Source organism: Pseudonaja textilis, chromosome 7, assembly GCF_049901715.1.
Source record: "Pseudonaja textilis isolate UNSWEBS1 chromosome 7, rPseTex1.2, whole genome shotgun sequence".
NCBI lineage: Eukaryota > Metazoa > Chordata > Lepidosauria > Squamata > Elapidae > Pseudonaja > Pseudonaja textilis.
The window spans coordinates 1,940,446-1,963,964 of NC_141996.1; the positions used below are offsets into that span (position 1 = coordinate 1,940,446).

Sequence of the window (23,519 nt, forward strand, 5' to 3'; positions counted from 1 at the left end):
CAGTGGCCTGGCAGTTGCCTTCATCCCTCTGGCTGCTGCTTGGTTGCCCCGGGCAACGGCCCACAGGCAGAGGAAGGCCAGGCAAAGGACCACGATGGGCAGAGCTACAGCAGAGGGGGTGGAGCTTCCACCTGGAGTAGGTGGGAGCCCTTAGTCCTTTTCCCAGCAGACTCCAACTCCCAGAATTCCCCAGACAGCATGGGTGGACTCCAACTCCCAGAATTCCCCAGGCAGCATGGGTGGACTCCAACTCCCAGAATTCCCCAGATAGCATGGGTGGACTCAACTCCCAGAATTCCCCAGATAGCATAGGTGAACTTCAACTCCCAGAATTCCCCAGATAGCATAGGTGGACTCCAACTCCCAGAATTCCCCAGACAGCATAGGTGGACTCCAATTCCCAGAATTCCCCAGATAGTATAGGTGGACTTCAACTCCCAGAATTCCTCAGCCAGATACTTTAAGATGGGTGGATTTCGACTCCCAGAATTCCCCAGACAGCATGTTGGCTGGGGAATTTCGGGAGTTGAAATTTATGCCTCTTGTGAGAACGACTATCCTAGAATAGGCAATTAAACACTATAATAAATTGTTGCTTTTAAAATCAGTTTAATTACAGCACGCTGTTCCATTGTTGCCCTGCAATTTGTGTGTGTTATCTATTTTTTCCCATATCATCATTATTATTACTACTACTTTTAATTGTTTGTTTGTTTGTTTTTGTCAATTGCTTACAAGATAATAGGTATAAGTATATACATAGTTATGAATACATGAAATGGGTACATACAAGAAAAATAAAAGAAACAACAGGACAGGGACGGTAGGCACCTTGGTGCGCTTATGCAGGCCCCCACAGACCTCTTAGGAAAGAGGTGAGGTCAATAGTAGACAGTCTTAAGGTTAAAGTTTTCTAAGTTGTTACCTTCTTTCCATATTATTATCAATTGTCTTAGTATTATAATACTATTGCATTACTACTACTGCACTAGTACTATTACACAACTGGTATTTTGGTTGAGTTATCTATTATTAGTATTCTGTTTACAATTTTGATTTTAAACATTCCTGCTGTGGAGATTTTAATTAATTTTACTAGAATGCTTATTTATTTATTTTCTGACTGTGTGTTTTCTGCCAATCAGCAAAGATTCGGCGTGCCCTTTGACCTTTCTTTCCAGAGATACTATTAACTATTTTGCTCTTTGTCATTTTTTTATTTATTAGTAGTATATTACTTGTGTGCTGCTCTAGTTAATGACTCCCTGAGTTTATTTAATGTTGGTGAAATTTATGTTCTGGCTTTTTCTGATCAATTGATCTGGCAATATGCAAATGAAATAAGTGAGTAAGTAAATTTGGAAATATGCAAATAAAAGAGGTAAGCAAATAAATTGGCAATATGCAAATGGTATAAGCGAGCAAGTAATTTGGGCAATATGCAAATTGATTAAGTAAGCAAATAAATTTTGCCATTGTGCAAATAGAATAAGTAAGTAAGTAAAACCCTTCTCCGGTTTTATCCGCAAACCATGCCTAGGAATTAGGGCTAAATTATAATTAAGGTAGTTTATTCAGTTTAGGCACTGCCTAATTCTGAACCGACTCTGCAACAACGTGCAATAGAAATAGAAAATATAATTTCAGCAAAACTGTATCAAAGAATCAAAGCATTGGCTGATTTCTCTGAAAAATACAACCTTCCTTAGCACGCTTTTGAAATTGCACTATGCATTTTAATGGCCAGAGTTTTAAATAATAATAATAATAATACCCACCATGCCAATTATCCTATTATTATAACATATTTATATTGATAGATGAGAGAGAGAGACAGACAGACAGAGAGGAGAAAGAGAGAGTATAGAGAGAGAGAGTAGATAGATAGATGGAGGCAGGGAGGGAGGGATAGAAGGATAGAGATGGAGATGGATGGATGGACAGATAGATGAATAGATAGATAGATAGATAGATAGATAGATAGATAGATAGATAGATAGATAGATAGATAGATAGATAGATAGATAGATAGATGAGAGAGGGGACAATAGAGATAAAGAGGTAGACTGGATGTATAGCAGAAAGAGAGGATGATAGTGATGAAGAGGTAGAGTGGATAGATAACTGAGATAGAGAAGATAGATAGATAGATAGATAGATAGATAGATAGATAGATAGATAGATAGATAGATAGATAGATAGATAGAGAGAGAGATAACGTAGGTAGGTAGATAAGGTGGGTAGGGATAGATAGATCAATAGATTAGATAGATAGATAGATAGATAGATAGATAGATAGATAGATAGACAGACAGACAGACAGACAGACAGACAGACAGACAGATAGATAGATAGATAGATAGAGAGAGAGATAAAGTAGGTAGGTAGATAAGGTGGGTAGGGATAGATATAGATCAATAGATTAGATAGATAGATAGATAGATAGATAGATAGACAGACAGACAGACAGATAGATAGATAGATATTATAAGAGCTATTATTATAATGTTATATCTCTTTCAGAGCTCAAGGCATCTCCCTGGCTATTTTTCCTAATTTTGTCCTCACAACAACCCTGTGAGGTAGGAAGGGCAGGACCTGTGAACTAAAATTACCCAGAAGGCTCTGCAGCTCTGCCTGCTTTCCTGTCTACTGGGAGATAACATGCGGATTTCATTGGAAGTCTGGGAAGAGGTGGGGCTTGGACTTGAGTGGCAGCTGAAGGGGTGGAGCATGAAGGATGCGGGCCGTGGGGGCAGAGACTGCTTCTCAAAAACGTAAAGAAAGGCGGGGCCTCCATTGAGAGGCAGCCACGTTAAGTAGCCAATGGGAGAGCGGCAGGGCGGATCCAGAAGGGGAGAGGTTTGGTCCTGAGTGGCCGTTGAAACTTGGAATCTGAGGAGGCGGGGCTTCGTGCCTGGGCTGCTGAGGGGGCGGGGCTTCAGGACAGGTGACAGTTGGAACCGTGAGGAGGGAGGGGCCTCAGCAAAATGGCGGAGGGGGAACACCTCTTTTCCCGGTGGAGAATGGGGGCTCCACGTTTCGAGGTCTTGGTGCTGCTCCTCCTCTTCCTCAGTCCTGGTGGGTGCAAAGAGTGGGAGAAACGAACCCCCTCCCATACCAGTTTACACTCCCCGGGGGTGGGGAGGCTGCACATGTGTGTGCAAATCAGACGCGTGTCGATGATATATGTGTAAATGCTCCAATCCATTGTACTTGTAGTCCTCACAACCCCGATGGCATCCACCGTTTAGGCTGTCGAGTGAGTTTTGCCTCCTTTGTACGACCTTTCTGGCCACCGTTGTTAAGCGAGTCGTTGAAATGACCCGGTCATTAACCCAGTTGTTAAGGGGATCCGGCTTCCCCCATGGACTTGGCTTGTCAGAAGGTCGTCAAAGGGGATCGTGTGACCCCGGGACCATCCTAAATGCGAGTCCATTGCCAAGCGTCCGACTTTTGATCATGTAATCATGAGGATGCCGCAACGGTCATTAAGTGTGAAAAACGGTCCTAAGTCACTTTTCCCGGTGCCGTTGTAGCTTTGGTCACTAAAAAAAGGATTGTAAGTTGAGGGCTACCTATAAAACAGGCATTGGGCATGACTGGTGTAATTTAAAGCAAGGATGAGGGGTGTCTGGATAGCCGTCTTCTATTCTACAATTCTTTGGATGCATTCTTTAATAATCACATTTTTAACTTGTCCATGCGTGATATCATCTTTCTGTAAATCCTCACTGACACCCTAGCAGTCTTCCAATATTTGAGGGGCCGGCTCAAAGAGGAGGGGGTCAAGCTATTCTCCAAAGCACCAAAGAAGGCAGGACAAGTAGCAATGGATGGAAATGAACCAAAGAGAGAAGCAACCTGGAATTAAAAGAGGAATTCCCTAACAGTGAGGACAATTAACCAGTGGAACTACTTGCCACCAGACGTTGGGGGTGCTCCAACACTGAAGGCTTTTAAGAAGAGACTGGACAGCCATTTGTCTGGAATGGTATGAGGCCTCCTGCTTGAGCAGGGGGGTGGACTAGATTGTTGTAATGACGAGGCAGTCGAGGTGTTTGATCATGATCAACTGATTCATGATGGACTTTATTGGAATCTAGTCTTGCATTTATACACCTTTTTAGTTATCCTCCAACATTGGTTAACTTTGGTTTCTGCTTGACTTTCGTTATTGTTCAGCATAGTAACTAACACAATTAATGATCTCTAGTCAAAGTCCAACATATGTTTACTTCCTCTTTCTAATCCTCCTTTTAGATGACTAACTTTGTTTGCCTGAGTTGTATTTGCTTGGAAAGATTCTTTTCTCTGAGGTTTGCCATCCAAGATAAAGACATTCCTGCAATTACAACTCTACACTAGATGACCTCTAAGATCTTTCCAACCCTATGATTCTATGTTGAATAAGTCCTTGAAAGCAGGGGTGGGATCCGACAAAGGTTAACTATCAGTTCGGTGATTTATGAGGTTTGGGATTTATGATGTGCTTCCCTGCACGCTGCGTGAGCGCGCCTGTAAATCGTCATCGGCATGCTGCGTGCAGGGAAGCAGCCTTTGAAAAAGGACTTTCTTTTTCCTGCTTTTATAACTGCAGCTGTGCCTCCCATGGCAGCTGAAGTTGGGGAAAAAAAATCAGGAAATAAAGGTCAGGTAAGAGCCCAGGTGGGTAGGTGGGCAAAAACGTCAGCAGGCATAGAACCGGTTCTATGTCTGCTGTTCTTCAGAGATATAGCGGTTCTACAGAGGTGGACAGAACCGGTAGAAACCCCACCCCTGCTTGAAAGGTTTGTAGAACAGGTAGAGTTTCTAAGATGAGTTAGCGCCTCGTTAGGAATGACGTGATAGGAGTCTTCCAATGTTTGAGGGGCTGCCCCAAAGAAGAGGAGGGGTCAACTTATTCTCCAAAGCCCCCTGAAGGGCAGGAGAAGAAGCAACGGATGGAAACTAATCAAGGAGAGAAGCAACTTGGAATTAAGGAGGAATTTCCAACCGTGAGAATCCTTGTCAGGGATAATGACTGGAACAATAATAGATAATACGATAACAGATCATGGGTGGTACAGAAAGTGTTCTGGTTGGCTTCCGGTTTGCAGGGCTTCGGCGGCAGGCAGGAATCCGCGATCGTGCACGGTTTCTGCCTGGGCTCGCCGTTGGAGCGCCCCGAGCCAGCTGGCTTCGGGCCTAAGCCACCCCGTAGAGGTGGTGAAGAGGGGGGAGATCACCAACAGGGTCGAGGAGAGCCGCATCTCTCCTCCTCAGCTGGTCAAACTCCCTTTTCCCGAAGGCGGTAGGAGCGGTGGTCAGAAATGGCCACCTCAAAGAAGTTCTGGGTGTTCTATCAGGGAAGGTTTTCAAATAGAGACCGTACAACCATTTGTCCGGAATGGAGTAAGGTCTCCCATTCGAGGAGGGGGTTGGACTAGAAGATCTCCAAGGTCCCTTCCAACTCTGTTATTCTACAAGGCTTCTGTTAAGTAGAAAATTAATCCGAACGTTAGAACTACACAGGTTAAGGTTTTAAAAACTATACTGAAACCGGAACTAAGGGATGGATGGATGGGATGGGGATAAGGTTTTCTTACCCCATCCACGCCTCAAGCCGTGAGTTGCTCCTCAGAGCCCCATCAAAACCATGCACAATTGCAAATCCTGCAAATATTAATTCTCTTTACTCTAAATTTCTTTCTAGATTTCGTCCGCGCATCTTTAACGTATCTTTACTCAGAAGTCATAGAGCCCCTGCAGCTGGAAACGAGTTCTCTTTACAACAGCAAAGTATGTTTCGTTTTGATTCAAATCCTTTGCCGCCCCTCTCTGCCCTGAATTGGACATAAACCGTTATCCTTAGTTGTCAAGCCACAATGTTCAGCCAAAACAAGAAATGAATCGCCCTGAAGGTTTGCAAAGATAACCAGCTTCGCGGGCCATTCTTTGTTCTAATTGCTCTTGGAAGACCTTATAGCTATCGCCAAGATTTATAAGCCATGGTTTGTGCTTTGCTCTAAGATGCAAAGCAATCCTCTTTCGTTCCTGTCAGAAGATGGATAGACAGGATTTGGTTTCTTCAGAGCAGGGCCCCACTTCTCAAAATCCAAAACTTGCAGTAAAATGGGCGATTGAGAACTTTTGGAGCACATCTAAGTGAAAATTCGTGTGTAGGTCGTCATTAAGATTTTGTTTTGTTTTATTTTATATAGAATAGGATGGGATGGGATGGAATGGAATGGGGTGGGGTGGAATGGAAGGGAATGGAATGGAATGGAATAGAATAGAATAGAATAGAATAGAATAGAATAGAATAGAATAGAATAGAATAGAATAGAATAGAATAGAATAGAATAGAATAGAATAAGAATTAGGAATAGAATAAGAATAGAATAAGAATAGAATAGAATAGAATAGAGTAGAATAGAATAGAATAGAATAGAATAGAATAGAATAGAATAGAATAGAATAAGAATTAGGAATAGAATAAGAATAGAATAGAATAAGAATAGAATAGAATAGAATAGAATAGAATAGAATAGAATAGAATAGAATAGAATAAGAATTAGGAATAGAATAAGAATAGAATAGAATAGAATAGAATAGAACAGAAATAGAATAGAAATAAGAATTAGGAATAGAATAAGAATAGAATAGAATAGAATAGAATAGAATAGAATAGAATAGAATAGAATAGAATAACAGAATTGGGACCTTGGAGGTCTTCTAGTCCAACCCCCTGCTCAAGCAGGAGACCCTGCTCGATACTGAAGAACCAATAAAAGTTGGAAATAATAAAAAGGATAAAAAAACCAATGCTGTACTAGAGCCCAAAATGGCACTATGGAGACCGTGCAAACGTTTAACGTGGAAATTTCTTTAGTCTAAAATTCCATGGGTTATATTTATTTATTTATTTATTTATTTATTTATTTATTTATTTATTTATTTATTTGTGCATTAATTAATTAATTAATTCATTCATTCATTCATTCATTCGGTTGGTTGTTCAGCCAGTCAGTTAGTTAGTTAGTTAGTTTGCTCCCTATCTTGTCACAAGGTGAGTGGGTGGCCAATGCTGTACAACTTTAGAATGTGTGTGTGTGTGTGTGCGTGTAAGTTCTGGAGAACTTGCTCCCCTTGTTTAGTTATAACTTGTATTCTACTGCACACTGTATGTATACATGTATATCAGTGGTGGGATTCAAAAAAATTTTTTACTACCTGTTCTGTGGGCACGGCTTGGTGGGCATGGTTAGGTGGGCATGGCCAGGTGCCTGGGAGGGCATGGCTTTTTTTTTTTGCAGCCACCCCCCCACCCATTTTTGGGGCCTTCTGGAGCCTCTACATGGGCGTTTTTACTCTCCGAAGCCTCCCCTGGAGCTCAGGAAGGCAAAAAATGTGGAATCCCAACGCAGTTGATCCTATGAACAGCTGATTGTCGGCAGGGGAGGTGGAAAAAGAAATACCCTAAGGTGCCAGCATCAGGCAGGTGGGGTGAGCGAGCCAGCGACCAGGTTGGGGGCGTGGCCAGCCAGAACTTACTACCGGTTCAGCAACCCACGCCAAATCCTTGCTACCAGTTCGGCCGACCCAGTGTGAACCGGCTGAATACCACCACTGAGGTACATGTGAATCAACCTGAATCGATATTCGCAGTGGCACGAAAAAGAACTGGAGGATCAAAATATTAATTGTTAAGTCGCGGGAAAGATCGACTCGAGACCAGTGTGACTTCAGTTCTTTATTTAGTCTCTTCAAAAACTGAACAACCGTGGAGCCGCCGCAGCCTCTTTTATAGCGGCTGCTCGTGGCTCGCGGCCAATGACGGCTCCTTGAATTTCCCGCCGTCAGACAGACCAATCAAAAGGCAGCATTACAAGTATTCAAATGTATAAGACGGATCAATCAAAAGGCAGTATTGACGGACCGATCAAAAGGCAATATTGATGGAGCAATCAAAAGGCAGTATTTCAAGTATGCAAATTATAACATTAATGAACCATTCTGCACTTTCTCCATCTAACTTCAGGCGCACTTGAGTTACCTGATTAAAATGGAAGGACAATACAGAATTGTGCATCTGAAGCAACAGTAAGTGGCCACTACCTTTTAAGGGATCTTGTGGATTGACTGAATGATTGTGTGGATCTCCTCCCAGATTTAACAAGAGCAACTCCCAGTGGTTTATGACATAAAAACATAAAAACAAACATTTAAAAAGAATCTCACCAATAATCATGAGTGGAAAATGAAAATGTAATGAAGACAATACCTAGAATAGGTCTTCTATTCCAACCAGGGGTGGGTTTCTATTGGTTCTGTCCACCTCTGTAGAACCGGTAGCTCTGAAGAGCAGCAGATGTAGAACCGGTTCTGTGTCTGCTGCTGTTTTAGCCCGCCTGCCCGCCCGGGCTCTTACCTGACCTTTTATTTCCTGATTGTTCCACTTCAGCTGCCATGCGAGGCACAGCTGCAGTTTAAAAAGTCCTTTTTCAAAGGCTGCTTCTCTGCACGCAGCACGCTGATGACGATTTACAGGCGCGCCCACGCAGCGTGCAGGGAAGCGCATCGTAAATCACCCAACCTCGTAAATCATCGAACCGGTAGTTAACCCTGTCGGATCCCACCGCTGATTCCAACCCCCTTGTTCTGGGCAGGAGATGCTCTACCATTTCAGACAAAGGATTGTCCGCTCTCTTCTTGAGAACCTCCAGTGATGGAGCAGCCACAACTTCTGGTGTCAAGCAGTTCTACTGGTTAACTGTCCTCACTGTTAGGGAATTCCTCCTTAATTCCAACTTGCTTCTCTTCTTGGTTGGTTTCCATCCATTATGACTTTTGTTACCAGAGAGATCCTCTCACGAGGAAGCCCAGAGTATGAAAACCCAGAAGCTCTTAGAAGAACATTCTACACAGCCAGCAGGTTCTTCAACCACATTTGCAATTTATTTTATTTACTTGTATTTATTTAAAAGATGGCTGCCTGTCTCATTCGCTGACACCAGGCAGCATAGAACAGTTACCAGAAAAATAATAAAATTAAATCAAACGACCCTAAAAAAAAACCCCAATCATCCCCAATTCACAGTAAGTGATGCAACCAATCTATCAACTTCCAGATGACAAATATCTGTGGAGATAGCCAGATCTTTTCATTTTCCAACTGGTAATTGCTACTTAAAATATTTGTATAATAGACTTTGCACATCTGCGATTACTCTTTGTTTCCCTTTAAATATTTTGGATTATTTTTTTTTTAATCATCCCTCATCCAAAACAATATTCCTTGCAACTTAGCTTGCTTTGTTATGTAATTGTTGTGGTTTGCCGGCAGCCGGTACAGATGGCAGTGGAATCGTACAGTGGGGAAGAAAGGGGACCAGTCCGGGAGTCTGGGGAGGACTCGAACGAGGGTCTTGCGTCCGATGCAGAGATGAGGCCAGGACCATCTGGGAGTGGGGTGCTACCTTTGGAGTCTGGCAGCAGCGAGGAAGAGGACCCAGGGGAGCCTGTTCCTAGTGCGCGTGTGCACAGAGCTGCTGGAAGGCAAGAGCAGCTGAGACAAAAAGGGCGACTCGGGAGTAAGACTGGGAGGTGATTGCCCCTCCCATAAGGGATAAAAGTCAGGCCAAGAAGATGAAACCTTTGCAGGAAGCAAAGTAGTTCAGTCAGTTCCGAGTCCTCCTTGAAGCTCTGTGTACTTCGGTTGGCTTCTTTTATAGTTAATTGGACACTTCTGTTTCTGGCTGCATTCCACAGAGCTGAAAGGTGTGTGCTTATCTTGGGGAACTGTTTAACGTTAGTTCTGGCTGGGAATGAAAATAATTCCCAGCGTTGCAATAAAATAGGTTTTGCTTTTAAAATAAGTTTGCGATGAATTACGATGGATGAAGCCTGGGTCAGAACAGTAATATGCTGCATATAAAGGGATCCATCACCTGCTCAATTCCTTTTTTTAACATTTTCAGATTCTTTGCCATGGAAAATATGCCGATTTATACCTACAATGGGAAGGGAGAGCTGGTTGCAGAATATCCATATATCCAGGTAAATTTTGTGCATGACAATACATAATAATTCTATTGGGGTCTTTTATGGTCCCTAAGTCCAGTGCAAGCAGTTCTCAGCTTACAACCACAACAGAGCCCCAAATTTATGTTGCTAACTGGGAAATTCATTCAGTGATCTTGCCCCATTTTACGACTTTTCTTGCTATGTCCGTTAAGCGCATCCTGCAGCTGATAAAATTAGTCACACGGTTCTTAAGTGAATTTGGTTTTCCCCGTGGACTTTACTTTTCAGAAGTAAAGGGATCCCGTGATCCCAGGGGCACAGCCACCGTCATAAATATGGGTAAATTACCAAACCTCTGAATTTCGATGACGTGACCATGAGGATGTTGCGTGAAACGGTCGTAAAGCGTGAAAATAAGTCACTGTTTTCGATGGCGTTGTAACTTTGAATGGTCCCCAAGCAAACTGTTGTAAGTCTTCTTGCACATTTCCGTGCTCCAATCAAAACGTTAGTTTTCTTTTTCCTTGACTTTCACAACCAGAATCCTGAACACAAACACACACACACACACACACACACACACACACCAGGTATTAACATATCATTCCATAGTATTTCTCATAGCCAAAAAGCAACTCTTGTCTTTTTAATCTCCAAAGTCCAAGTCTAGAATCTAGAATCAGAATACAGCTGGAAGGGACTTTGGAGGTCTTCTAGTCCAGCCCCTTGCTCAAGCAAGAGAGCCTATACCATTTCAGACAAAATGGCTGTCCAGTCTCTTCTTAAAAACCTCCAGCGATGGAGCACCCACAATTTCTGGTGGCAAGCTGTTACACTGGTTAATTGTTCTCTCTGCTGGGATGTTCTGACCAAGGCTTCCTAGACCGTAATTATGCACATGCGTATTTTAAAAACAAGTCTTGTTTTATTGCAACGATGGGAATTGTTTTCATTCCCAGCCGGTAAATGAATTCTCAAACAGTCCCTCGAGATAAGCACCCACTTTTCTGTCCTGTGAAGTGCTGCCAAGAACAGAAATGTCCAATGAACTAGAAAAAAAAAAACAAAAACCCAACCGAAGTACACAGAGCTTCAAGATTTAATCCGAACAGGACTTTGCTTCCTGCAAAGGTTTCATCACCTTGGCCTGACTTTTATCCCTTATGGGAGGGGAAATCACCTCCCAGCCTTACTCCCGAGTCTCCATTTTTGTCTCAGATGCTCTTGCCTTCTAGCAGCTGTGCGCGCACACATGCACACACACGCGCACACGCATACACACACACTGGGAACAGGGTCCCCTGGGTCCTCTGCCTCAGCGCTGCCAGACTCCAGAGGCTCCCGAGTCAGCACGCAACTCCCAGATAGTCCTGGCCTCATCTCTGCATCGGATGCAGGACCCTCACCTGAGTCCTTTTCAGACTCCCGGACTGGTCCACGTTCCTCGCCGCTCTCCGATTCCGCTGCTGTCTGCACCGGCTGCTGGCGAACCACAACGCGGAAACTTTCTCCTGAGTTGCTTCTCTCCTTGATGAGTTTTCATCCTTTGGAGAAGAGCTTGAACCACCCCCTCTTCTTGGTGGGAGCCCCTCAAATATCGGAAGGCTGCTATCATGTCACCCCGGTCCTTCTTTTCTTTAGATTAGCCAAACCCAAATCAGATGTTTGCGGGTTATATAAGTCAGATCAGCGACGGGATTCAAAACTTTATTACTACCAGTTCTGTGGGTGTGGCTTGGCTTGGTGGGCGTGGCTTGGTGGGCATGGCAGGGAAGGATTCTACAAAATCCCCCATCGCTCCCCACCCCGCTAACCTGCTTTCCAGCTCCGTTCTCCTGGGCAGGGCAACCAAAGGAGACCCAGCCGATCAGCTGTGGGTGCGGCTTGATGGGTGTGGTGTTCTGTGGGCGTGGCTTGGTGGCTTGGTGGGCGTGGCATGGAGTAGCTTGGTGGACGTGGCTTGGTGGGCATGGCAGGGGAAGGATACTGCAAAATCCCCCTTCCCTCCCCACCCCACTAACCTGCTTTCCAGCTCTGTTCTCCTTGGCTTGGTGGACGTGGTGTTCTGTGGGTGTAGTGTGGTGTTACGGCAGGTGTGGCATGGCACGGCTTGGTGGGCGTGGCTTGGTGGGCGTGGCAGGGAAGGATTCTGCAAAAACCCCATCCCTCCCCATTCCACGAACCTGCTTTCCAGCTCCGTTCTCCCGTGCAGGGCAACCCAAGGAGACCCAGCCGATCAGCTGGGACTCGATGGGAGGCAGAGAAGAGATGGGGTTGGCGGGGCCAGTCAGAAGTGGGCCGCTTCTCCGAACTACTCCAAATTTCTGCTACCACTTCTCCAGAACCAGTCTGAACCGGCTGAATACCACCTCTGAGTCAGATGTGACCAAAGTCCGAAGCTATTTTCTCTCGCCATTGCATAGGACAAATTTGATTCTTCCAAATAGAAAGACGCAAGAATCTCGTCTTGGAAATATTCTCGGCTCCGCCAATTCTTTCTATTTGAATTTCTTCTTCCGAACACGTGGTTGTTTTTTGCCTTTCCAGGACAATTGCTATTACAGTGGCCACGTGGAGGGAGTCCCAGGTTCTCAAGTCATCCTGTCTACCTGCAGCGGACTTTGGTAATCGTTTTCCTCAACTTTAACCCACCACGACCGAGATTGGTGGGGTTGACCATCATTGTCCTTAAATCTTCCTTTCAGGGGACATATACAATGTGGCACATTAACTTACGAAATTCAGCCAGTAGAAAATTCCTCCACATTTCAACACTTGATTTACCGACGGGATCCACAGGCCCGAAAACCCTGCATAGAAACCTCCCAAGATGGCGCCGATGGACCAGGTAGAGAAACGAGAATGGTGAGGACTGAGGAAGATCCAGATCTTTCCACCAGACAGGTAAGTGGGCCTTTCTGCCTCCGAATCCCATGAGGAAAACTGAGATTTGTTGAGTAGAATGCAAAGTTTTTCACTCTAAGAATGTCACTGCTGACAGCCCTTCCAAGCTTAAATAATGCACCCTTTGTAGCATTGTTGCTCAACTTGGACAACTTGAAGAGGTGTGTGGATTTCAACTCCCAGAATTCCCCTGTCAACTCATAAAATATTTCTCTGGTCTTTCAGAGTTGCCAACAGAAAGGGAACGGGGAGCAACTCAGCAGCTTGCAAACCGAAAGTTTGCATTCCATAAATGTTTTCATAGATAGTTTCTAGGTGACCGAAGTTTCTGCATGCAAAATTCTAACCGGAGAGCATGATGGATGACTCTGGGCTATGGAGGTGTCCCATTGGAGGATATGAATTACGATACACTCAGAGGGGTGAAGGGAAAACCAGGGTCAAGGGTGACAGTGAATGATGCGTCTCAGAGTTGTCTGCACCCAGGCAGTGCCGGACATGTTAACTCCCAATAAATCCTTTTGAAGTTTTGGAAGTTTGGCTCGAGACTCAGGATTTAAATGGGGGTAACTGACATCCCCAGCCAGCTTCTTCAAGTTGCTAAGGTGTTGTGGCCTGTCAGCCACCAGCCCCTCCAGCAGCCAAATCAGAGGAGGAGGAGGAGGAGGAGGCGTGGGAGTCAAGGTCAGCATCAGGGCAACCTGGGAACTCCAAGGGGGAGGAGAGAATGGAGCTGGCAGAGAGAGAAAGAGAGGTGGAGCCTGGGACATCCGCCAGCTCTCAGATGGAGAGTCAACAGCCGGAGGTGGCTGTTGAGGAAGAGGAGGAACATCCGGGTCCAGTGCCTGATGCGCAGAAGGCAGAGGAGAGGAGAGCAGTGGAAATCTATGGGCCAGTCCTCAGGACGAGAGCTTCGAGTGGGAATGAAACGAGAGATTGAGAGAGGGAGAGAGAGGGAGGGAGGGAGGGAGGGAGAGCACCTGAACTATCCGTCAGCCCTCAGATGGAGAGTCAACAACCCCCAGGTCTGGAGGAGGCTGATGAGGAAGAGGAGGAACAGCCGGGCCCAGTGCCTGATGCGCAGAAGGCAGAGGAGAGGAGAGCAGTGGAAATCTATGGGCCGGTCCTTGAGACGGAAGAGCCACTGCTGCTAGCAAAGCCAAAACGACTGCTTTAGCACTTCTAGGTTGCCAGTTGTCTCCAACTTAGGACCGGTCACTTAGCGACCATTCGTAGTTATGACAAATCCGCCCCAAATCCGATCCAGATATGAAGTCCCAATGGCTGCTCCTCCCCCAGTGACCCTTGGCGTCTCTCCCATATTTATGGGTCATTTTGGAAACCCCAATACTTACCAGTACAACCATTAGTCCTGCCTAAACAACTTCCACTGGCTTGATTCCAGCAAGGTGACCTGAACCGGAAGGGCAACCGATACCTAGAATATTACGCCGTTGTTGACAAAAGCATGGTAAGTTTGTCACTGATCATTGCAATTTATAGAACTGGAAATTACAGAATCACATGATGAGGGAAGAGAAGGGGAACCTACCAAATTTGCAGATGAGACTAAGCTGGCAGGAATAGCCAACACCCAAGAAGATCGGCTCAAGATCCAGATGGATCTTGACCGACTAGAACACTGGGCCATATCTAACAAAAGGAAATTGATGGATAGAGATAGATAGATAGATAGATAGATAGATAGATAGATAGATAGATAGATAGATAGATAGATAGATAGATAGATAGATAGAAAAAAAGAAAGAATAATTATTTTATATAGATAGATAGGAGAGATAAATATGAGATAGAGAGAGAGAGAGAGAAGTAGGGATAGAGAGAGATAGAAAGAGAGAAGTAGGGATATAGATAGATAGATAGATAGATAGATAGATAGATAGATAGATAGATATGTAGGGATAGTTAGATAGATAGATAGATAGATAGATAGATAGATAGATAGATAGATAGATAGATAGATAGATAGATAGATAGATATGTAGGGATAGACAGATAGATAGATAGATAGATAGATAGATAGATAGATAGATAGATAGATAGATAGATAGATAGATAGATAGATAGATAGGATATCAGGTAGGGATAGATAGATAGATAGATAGATAGATAGATAGATAGATAGATAATAGAAAGAAAAAAAGAAAGAATAATTATTTTATATAGATATGAGAGATAAATATGAGATAGATAGATAGATAGATAGATAGATAGATAGATAGATAGATAGATAGATAGACAGACAGATAGATAGATGATAGATAGATGAGAGAGAGATGAGAGAGAGAGAGAGAGAGAGAGAGATGAGATGGATGGATAGAAATAGATAGATACATAGATGATAGATAGAAAGAAAGAAAGGAGGAGGGAAGAAAAGAAAGAAAAAAAGAAAGAATAACTTTATTTTCACTTTGAAATGAACGTACACTAATCAGGATAGATTAAAATAAAATGTTAGGCTAGAATTTCCCAACCATGGCAACTTGAAGATGGGTGGACTTCCCTTCCCAAGGCTGGCTGGGGAATTCTGAGAATGGAAGTCCACCCATCTTCCAGCCGCGAAGACTGAGAAAAGCGGCTGTCGGCACTGCACAAGATTAAAACAGCCACCCTCTCCCAATGCCGCTCATCACCCTCCGAGATGTAATCATCTCTTTTTTTATTAAAAGCTGCTTTAACCACACGCCTCTCACTAACTCTTTGACGCAGTTAGGCCTGCGGGGAAGAGCACGAAGACGCCATGTAAATATTCGGCATAAAGCTGGCTGTTCTTTTCCTTCTCGTTCTTCCTAGTTTCTCCTCTATCGTGGCAACGAAACCACTCTGGTGTCGGTCGTTTTTCACATGATGCTCCATGTTTACACAGTGAGTAGTTGCTTGGCGGCCCTTAGAATCGAAGCCACCCGCCGGGGTTCCCCTTTTGCAATTGACCGGTGGGGAGTTTGTCAATGCCGACGGTGCTCAAGGGATGCTCCAGATGTTTCGGGATAGTACCCAAGCTGCCTATCGCTATCAGTACAGGCAGTCCTCAAGTTATGACCCCAAGGGAGCCCCGAAATTCTCTTGGTCAGCGAGACAGTAGTTCAGTGAGTTTTGCCCTATTTTATTACTTTTCTTGCTAGCCGTTGTTACGGGAATTCCTGCAGTTGATAAGTTAGTTACACGGTTGTTAAGCGACCGGCCACTCTCAATTCCTGCGACCGTTCTTCGTATGGTTTTGTCCCCAGGCCTTTAAGCCTCCTACCCTGTTTCCCTGAAAATACGACCTACTTGATTTTTACACGTGCTGCTAATATAAGCCGTACCCCCAAAATAAGCCCTAATTAAGATCCCCTCCCCACTCCAGAATGGATGGGTAAAAATTAAGCTAGGGTGGGGATGGGGGGTGGGTGGAGCTGCCCTACTCCTTACCTTTGGGCAGGTGTAACCAGGCCTCACACATCCCGACACCTGCCTTGCCGGCCCATTTCTTCTGCAGCTGTCAAGGCTTTCCTGAAGGCCTCTGGAGCTGAGAACAAAGCTCTGGATCGATCCTGAGGTCTCTTATCAGCCACAGAGGCCTTCAGGAAAGCCTTGTTGGCCACAGAAGGCCTCAGACAGCGAAAAGGAGGCCAGGGACAACGTGTGCAGGTCAGTGGAGTCAGTGGAGGACATCCTCCGAAAATAAGACCTAGTGTCTTTTTTGGAGGATATATATATATATGTGTGTGTGTGTGTGTGTGTGTGTGTGTGTGGATCTTTGGTTGTTCGGGTTTTCTCCCGCGTAAGATTCGAAGTATCTAGGCAACGTTTCGATGAAGTCTCATTCATCATCTTCAGGCTTGTGTCTTCGGCTCTGTGCTTCTCAGAGTGATGTGAGATTGCAGCTGCTTCTTCCTTTTAACTGCTAGTGGGGTGGGACTTGATTGGGTGGGGGCTTGGCTGTGTTCTGATGGGGTGGGGTGTGTTCTCATTGGTAGGGGTTTGGCTGTGTTCTGATTGGTTGGGGGTTGGCCGTGTTCTGATTGGCTGGAGGCATGTTCTGTTCAGGTGGGGGCTTGGTTGTGCTCAGGTTGGTCTTAGTTGCTGGGGATTTGAGTTGGTGAGCTGTGATCTTGCTGTTTGGCTTGAGTTCGTGGTCGTGCTGCATCTTCATAGTGGGTGTCGGTTTGCTTCATGTATGGCTCGGAGGGTTTGAAGTGGGTAGTGATGCAGCTGCAGTGCGGCTTCTGGTCCGTGGTCGTGTCTCATCTTCTGAGTGGGTGTGGGTCTGTTTTCTACATGGAAATGTGGTGGTGGCATCTTCTGTGGCTGTCATGGGTGTGAGTCTGGTGTCATTCTTCATGTTAGGTACTCGTCTGTTCATGAGGGCGGGTTTCCAAATGGCTGGAAGGCGGGAAGTGTCATCTCGTTTATTCTGAGAAGCACAGAGCTGAAGAAAGAAGCCTGAAGATGATGGATGAGACTTCATCGAAACGTTGCCTAGATACTTTGAATCTTACGTGGGAGAAAACCCGAATAACCAAAGATCCATATATGTGTGTGTGTGTGTGTGTGTGTGTGTGTGTGTGTGTGTGTGTAAGACAGGGTCTTATTTTTGGGAAAACATAGCTCTTCTTCCAAAGTGTCAATATTTTTTTTTATAATTTGTGGTGACCAAATCCGGAGGCAGCATGACAGGTGTGGCCTTACTAAAGCTTTATAATGCGGGTTTCCCCCCCTCACCCCCCCAGTTATCTCTTTTCCTATCCTCAGATCTTCCTCCCGCTGGGCCTCCATGTTTATCTGGTCGGTATGGAGATCTGGATGGACAAAAATTACATCACCATCCATCCTTACGACCTGTCTGTAAACTTGAACGTGTTTTATAAGTACGTCCGGTACAGTCTTCGGCACCGCGAGCATTTTGACCACGCGGGTTTAATGACGTAAGCATCCCCTCTCTCCCCTTGGGGGGTGGGGGAATGACCAGGTGGGCTTGAATGAGCGTTACCTGGTGGGGAGGAGGGGATTTGAGGATTAGCAATGTGTCAGCTCGTCAAACATTCCTCTGCCTGTTTTCAAGTTGCCATAAACAATGTGGTAGGGAAAATCTGAAGGAGCAGTATGGCAGTTAAAACCAGACGTACATTCCACGCTTATCTTACAAAGGTTGTAGCCTAGGCTACCGGATCTTCTGCCTGGGAAAATCCTTCATTGGAGAGTGTGATTGATGACACCCAGCCCATGAACACGTGTCATGGCCCTCTTAGAATCTGACCTCGAGGGAGAGGTGGAACAGCCAACAGGGAGTGGGAGTGTGGTTCCAGAGGTTGTGGAGGAGGCTGGGGAAGGGCACAGTCCGGCTGGGCATTCAGAGGAAGACCCAGGCCCATCCCCTCTTCATCCTAGGGCACGCAGGGAGGAGAGGATAAGGGGAAAACGTGAATGGTGTGGTCTGCGGGGAAGGAAGGAGCCCTGATCCCCTTCATGGGCTGCAGCTGGGAAGACTTGTTAAAAGGACAAACTGCACATGGCCCAGTGCTGGAAGCAAAGCGTAAAATAATTCTAGTTTATACGTTCTTTTCTAAGTTCTTGCATCCTTCCCAGTGTGTGTATTTCAAAATCTGTGGACGTCTTCAAGCCCTTATCCTGCCTGGTCTCCTTAATTGCTTCAGTGTAGTTTGCGTTGTTTTTTTTTCTATTTATAATTTATATGTATTTTGAGTTTGGACGGCATTTCCTCCTTTTCGCAACTGTTTGCGGGGGAGTTTTTTCTCTCCAGTCAATGATAATTGGGCCTTTGAAGCCAAGTTGAAGGAATTAAAGGGACTTCACCTCGTTTTTGTGACTTCGTTGCTTTTGTATCCCACCTTGGGTCATCACAACGTGCTTCATTGGAGAATCTGATTTATGACACACCCAGAGGAGAAGCAGAGTCACGGGGGACTGTAAATGACATATTCCAGAGTTGGCTTCATTTAGGATAAAAGCCGTCGCGTTGCTCCTAATAAATCATTTGAATTCTTTTGAAAGCTTGGGCTGAGGGTCATGATTTAATTTGCCAGAACCCTAACGCAATGGCCACATGTTTTTATTTTATTATGTTTGCTTTTTATTATTTTATTTTATTGTTATTACTATGCCGCCATCGCAAGCGATGACAGTGACAGGCGGGTTCCATTAAGGTCGTAACTCTAGGACTAAGTGTACAATGCAACTGCGACAAATGGGAATTTGTTGCAACGGGCATAGCCCAACATTTCTTCACACCTGTCCAGGACTCTGTCTGTCCTTCCCCCCACAGGGTAGAAATATCTTACGGTTTGGGAAAGTGTGTATGTTTAAGAAGAGCAACAAAGAAAGAAACTAACCTAGAATCGATAGCAAAAAATAATAATAATAATGTCCAGCCAATTCCTGACTTTAAAAAAAAACAAAATCTCAGCTCGTGCTCCGAGACCCATTCTTCATTTTGTATAGAAGTAGACCAATATCCATAAAATTGATGTAAGAAGATAAAGAGTAGAGGGGGAAAAAACCCGGTCATGTATGGGAAGGTGGCACCACAGATAGATTTTCTGATGTCTACCACTGCGTTGTCCCATGTGTGTACACACACACAGAGACACCTATAGTTTAGTGCAGAGTTCTCCCGCTTTGGCGACTTTAAGTCTGACGGGCTTCAACTCCCGCTTTTTTGGCTGCTGGCTCATGTCATGCACTATTAATCTGACTGTTGTTATTGGATCAGGTGCAGCAGGCAGTTCCTCCTCCTCATCGAGCTTTCCCCAACCTGAAGCCTCAGCGTTGTCCTGCTGCAGCTGGGCTTCTGTTGTGGCCCGCCAGCAGCTGACGGAGCTGGAAGCAGAGTCAGACAGTAGTGAGGAGGTTGAGGAAGAACCTGGGCCAGCCCTGGAGGCTGAGGAAGCCTCGGACGAGGCCTCTGCATCGGAGGCAGAGATGGCGCCAGGGCAGGCTGGCACTCATCAGCTGCCTTCAGTTGGACAGCAGTGCGGCAGAGGAGTAGCTGGAGCCAGTTCCTAGCCTGCACATGTGCAGAGCTGCCAAAGGAAAAGAGCAATTTTACTAACTAAGAGTCGACGTGGGAGTAAAGCCACAGGGAGACTGTGAATGGCCCCTCCCATAAGGATTAAAAGAAGGGCAAAAGGGGAGGGGGCTATTGCAGGAAACCATGCGTTCATTTGTTCGTTCCGTCATTGTGAAGATCTCTCTGTGCATCCTAGAGACTCTGTGCTAAGGCCTTCCTTGTCAGCACTGTGTGTAGAAATATTTACCGGGCAGCTTTCCAACATCGATAAGGTCTGAGGCTGAGCTAATAATTATACCTTTGCAAGACTGTTTGCCAGGCCATTAATGGGCTGAATGCGAATGCTGTCAGGGCTCCGAGAAAACCACCCCCATTCAAATCACAAGTCTCTAGCCACATCTCTCAGAGTAAAAAAAAAATGATTTATTAGGAATGACCATGTCGGTGTTACCTGGGTGCAGCTGACGCTAAGACACATCATTCATTTCCCCCTTGACCCTGGTCTTCCCTCAACCCCCTGGATGTATATTCTCCAATGGGACACATCCCTAGCCAAGAGTCATCCATCATGCTCTCCAGTAATAATCTTGCGCACCAACAGCTTCGGCTGCCTAGCCATTATCTGAAGCATTTAAGGAATGCACTGCTTTTCCCTACTCCTTTTCCGCTGGCAACTAAAAAGATGAAAGAAGTATTTTTTTTTAGTTGACAAATGACAAAAATTCTCATTCATTTAAGAAAAGAGGTTTTGCCGGGACGCAGAGTTGGCTTAGTGCTTTTTGGGGGGGGAAGCCGAAAACAGAACAGCTTCAGGCGAATCCCTCTCAGCCAGATGCTCGGAGCCATTGATCGACTCCTTTCCAGATGTGCCCGGAACTGGTTCATCTTCTTGGAGAGATAACTGGGGAAACATTCGGGGGGGGGAGTCACCGCGACCGCCGACTTCTTTCTTCATATTTTCCCTGGGCGAAAAAAAAAAAATAACCTGCTTTCTGTGATGTTTTAGGGCGACTGGGAATCTTCCTGGACTTTCGTGGGGAGAACGATTTTGTCACCCCTCTCACGTCTCCGTGAGCGTCATCCAGGTGAGGGTTCCTCCATCTCCGATACCTTTTGCACCTATTTGTACCTGAGTCCATTAATGCGGGTGCCAGAGCAGTTCAAATGAACCCAGGGTTGTGTGAATTTAACAACAGTGTTCCGGTGTTTGAGGGGCTGCTCCAAAGAAGAGAGAGAGAGGGAGTCAAGCTATTCTCCAAAGCCCCTGAAGAGGCAGGAGAAGAAGCAACGGGTGGAAACTCACCGAGGAGAGAAGCAACCTAGGAACTAAGGAGAAACTTCCTAACAGGGAGGACAATTAACCAGTGGAACTACTTGCCACCAGAAGTTGTGGATGCTCCAACACTGGGGGGGGGGTTTAAAAAGAGACTGGACAGCCCCTTGTCTGGAATGGTATATTATTATGCCTTCTGGTGCTTTGGAAAATAAGGTGACCCCCTCCTCTTTGTGTCAACTTCTCAAATACTGGAACCCAGATAGTCCTCGACTTACAACAGTTCTGTCAGTGTAGCAAGAAACTTCCTCTCCAACCAATAACTCCGAGACAGGCATCTTCTCAAAAGTTTTTTTTTTTATTTTGGATTGCAAATTTGGCCCATTTGGGGAATCCCGAAACTGAAAGTCAGGGCTTCCTTGCAATAAGTAAAAATGACAAATCCACCCCCTGCACCCCATCATCACATCACATGCCCCAATCGCCATCTGTCCCAACTTCAGACTTCCCCTCACCCGGGTGCAGAGATAATATGACCTTGACTTAGAAGAAGAATGCTATTATGTCTAACCACGTAGGCTCCAAGACATTCCCCCCTCCCACTTACCCAGGCTCAAGAATATGGCAGGGTGAAAGCGCCTGGTATCAATATGGCTTCCAAAGCTGACACCTACCTTCCTTCTTTCCTTCTCCTTCCTTCCTTCCTTCCTTCCTTCCTCTCCCTCCCCTCCTTCCTCCCTCCTTCCCTTCCTTCCTTCCTTCCTTCCCTACCTACCTTCCTTCCCTCCTTCCCTCTCTCTCTTCTTCCTTCCTTCCTTCCTTCCTTCCTTCTCTCCCTCCTCCCTCTCCTTCCTTCCTTCCTTCCTTCCTTCCTTTCCTTCCTTCCCTCCTTCCCCTCTCCTTCCTTCCTTCCTTCCTTCCTTCCTTCCTTCCTTCCTTCCTTCCTTCTTTCCTTCTGTCAGCATTCCAGAAAACCTCCACTTCAACTTGGTCGTAATTTGAGGACTACCTATCCTTCTTTTCTCTAAACCCAAATCCTGCAACCCTTCTTCATAAACTTTGTCTCCAGGCCTTTAAATTAAATTATACAGGCAGTCCTTGACTTACAATCGTTTATTGAGCGACCAAAGTTACAACGGAAACTGAAAAAAAAGGACTTTTTCACACTTACGACCGTTGCAGCCTCCCCAGTGATCCAAATTCAGGCGCTTGGCCACTGAGTTTCATATATACGACGGTCGCAGCATCCCAGGGTCACGCTATTCCCCTTTGGCGACCCTTTTGACGGGCAGCGTCAAGGGGGGGGAAGCCAGATTTGCTTAGCGACTGTGTGACCCGCTTAGCAACCGCCGCGATTCCCTGAACCGCCGCGGCATGAAAAGTCGTAAAATGGGGCAAAACTCACGGTCCCACTGAGCGACAGGAATGTGGGGCTCCATTGGGGTCGTAAGTCGAGGCCTGCCTGTATTTACCGACGCCTTCGCCTCCCCAAACTCTTGTCTCGCGGCGTATAGGTACGTAAAAACCCTCGACTCGATGCTGAAACCCTCGCCCACCAGCTGGGTCATTCCCTGGGCTTCACGCACGACGACGCAGCCGCGAACTTAGCCAGAAAATGCGACTGCAACTGCACCGTGTTTGGCAGCTGTTTGATGCTGACTTCGGGCCCGGCGTAAGTTTGTCCCCCCGGCGTCTCATACTTCTTAGACGTTGTTGGGGTTATTTTTTTTTTCACCTTTCTTTCTTGGGCTTCCGTGGGTTTCCCCAGTCTGCGTTGGGATTCAATTCTGGTTTTTTTTTTTTACTAGCGGTTCTGTGGGCGTGGCTTGGTGGGCGTGGCTTGGTGGGCATGGCAGGAAAATGGTGGGCACTGCAAAATCCCTGTCACGACTCCAAAAAAAAGAACGGACCGGAGACGAGACAGCCGGAATGTCAGTCTGGGCTCCATTCAAAATCCAAGAAAGAAATATTCAGACTCCAATGACGAGAGCGAATTTTTTTCTTGTACTGAAATTCAAAGTGAATTCTGAATCTGAGAAATTAGGCGCGCAGATCATCATATACAAAGGGATGGAATTGTTCCCACACACCGCCCAAAGTCCAAAAGACTCTTCCAATTAAAAGTTCTGAATAGGATCGTGTGCAGGCATCTTCAGGTGGTGATGAGGCCTCCGTCCGTTGACCTTGACATATTTTGATAAAACTTCGCAGCTGCCCAAAGGAAAGAAAGCCAAGCGAGGAAATAGAAAGTTAAGAGCAGGAATTTATACTCTCCCGCCCACGTCCCGACTCCTCATTTATACA

The 23,519-nt window shown here is 45.5% G+C and overlaps 1 protein-coding gene across 1 annotated transcript; it reads left to right on the top strand.

The window, feature by feature from the left end:
* The first annotated feature begins 2,990 nt into the window (after positions 1 to 2,990).
* LOC148125217 (disintegrin and metalloproteinase domain-containing protein 9-like) lies at positions 2,991 to 22,891 on the top strand. Its single transcript, XM_087937857.1, has 11 exons — positions 2,991 to 3,081; positions 5,696 to 5,781; positions 8,024 to 8,085; positions 9,963 to 10,041; positions 12,556 to 12,632; positions 12,714 to 12,912; positions 14,318 to 14,383; positions 15,727 to 15,798; positions 17,668 to 17,840; positions 20,949 to 21,027; positions 22,730 to 22,891. Exons 1-11 carry the CDS (start codon positions 2,991 to 2,993, stop codon positions 22,889 to 22,891), a joined length of 1,146 nt encoding a protein of 381 aa, XP_087793983.1.
* The last annotated feature ends 628 nt before the right edge of the window (positions 22,892 to 23,519 follow it).

Coding starts and splice junctions, on each gene's coding strand:
- LOC148125217 (XM_087937857.1), top strand. CDS start 2,991: ATGGCGGAGGGGGAACACCTCTTTTCCCGGTGGAGAATGGGGGCTCCA. Junction 3,082..5,695: donor CCTCCTCTTCCTCAGTCCTG/GTGGGTGCAAAG, acceptor ATTTCTTTCTAG/ATTTCGTCCGCGCATCTTTA. Junction 8,086..9,962: donor ATTGTGCATCTGAAGCAACA/GTAAGTGGCCAC, acceptor TAACATTTTCAG/ATTCTTTGCCATGGAAAATA.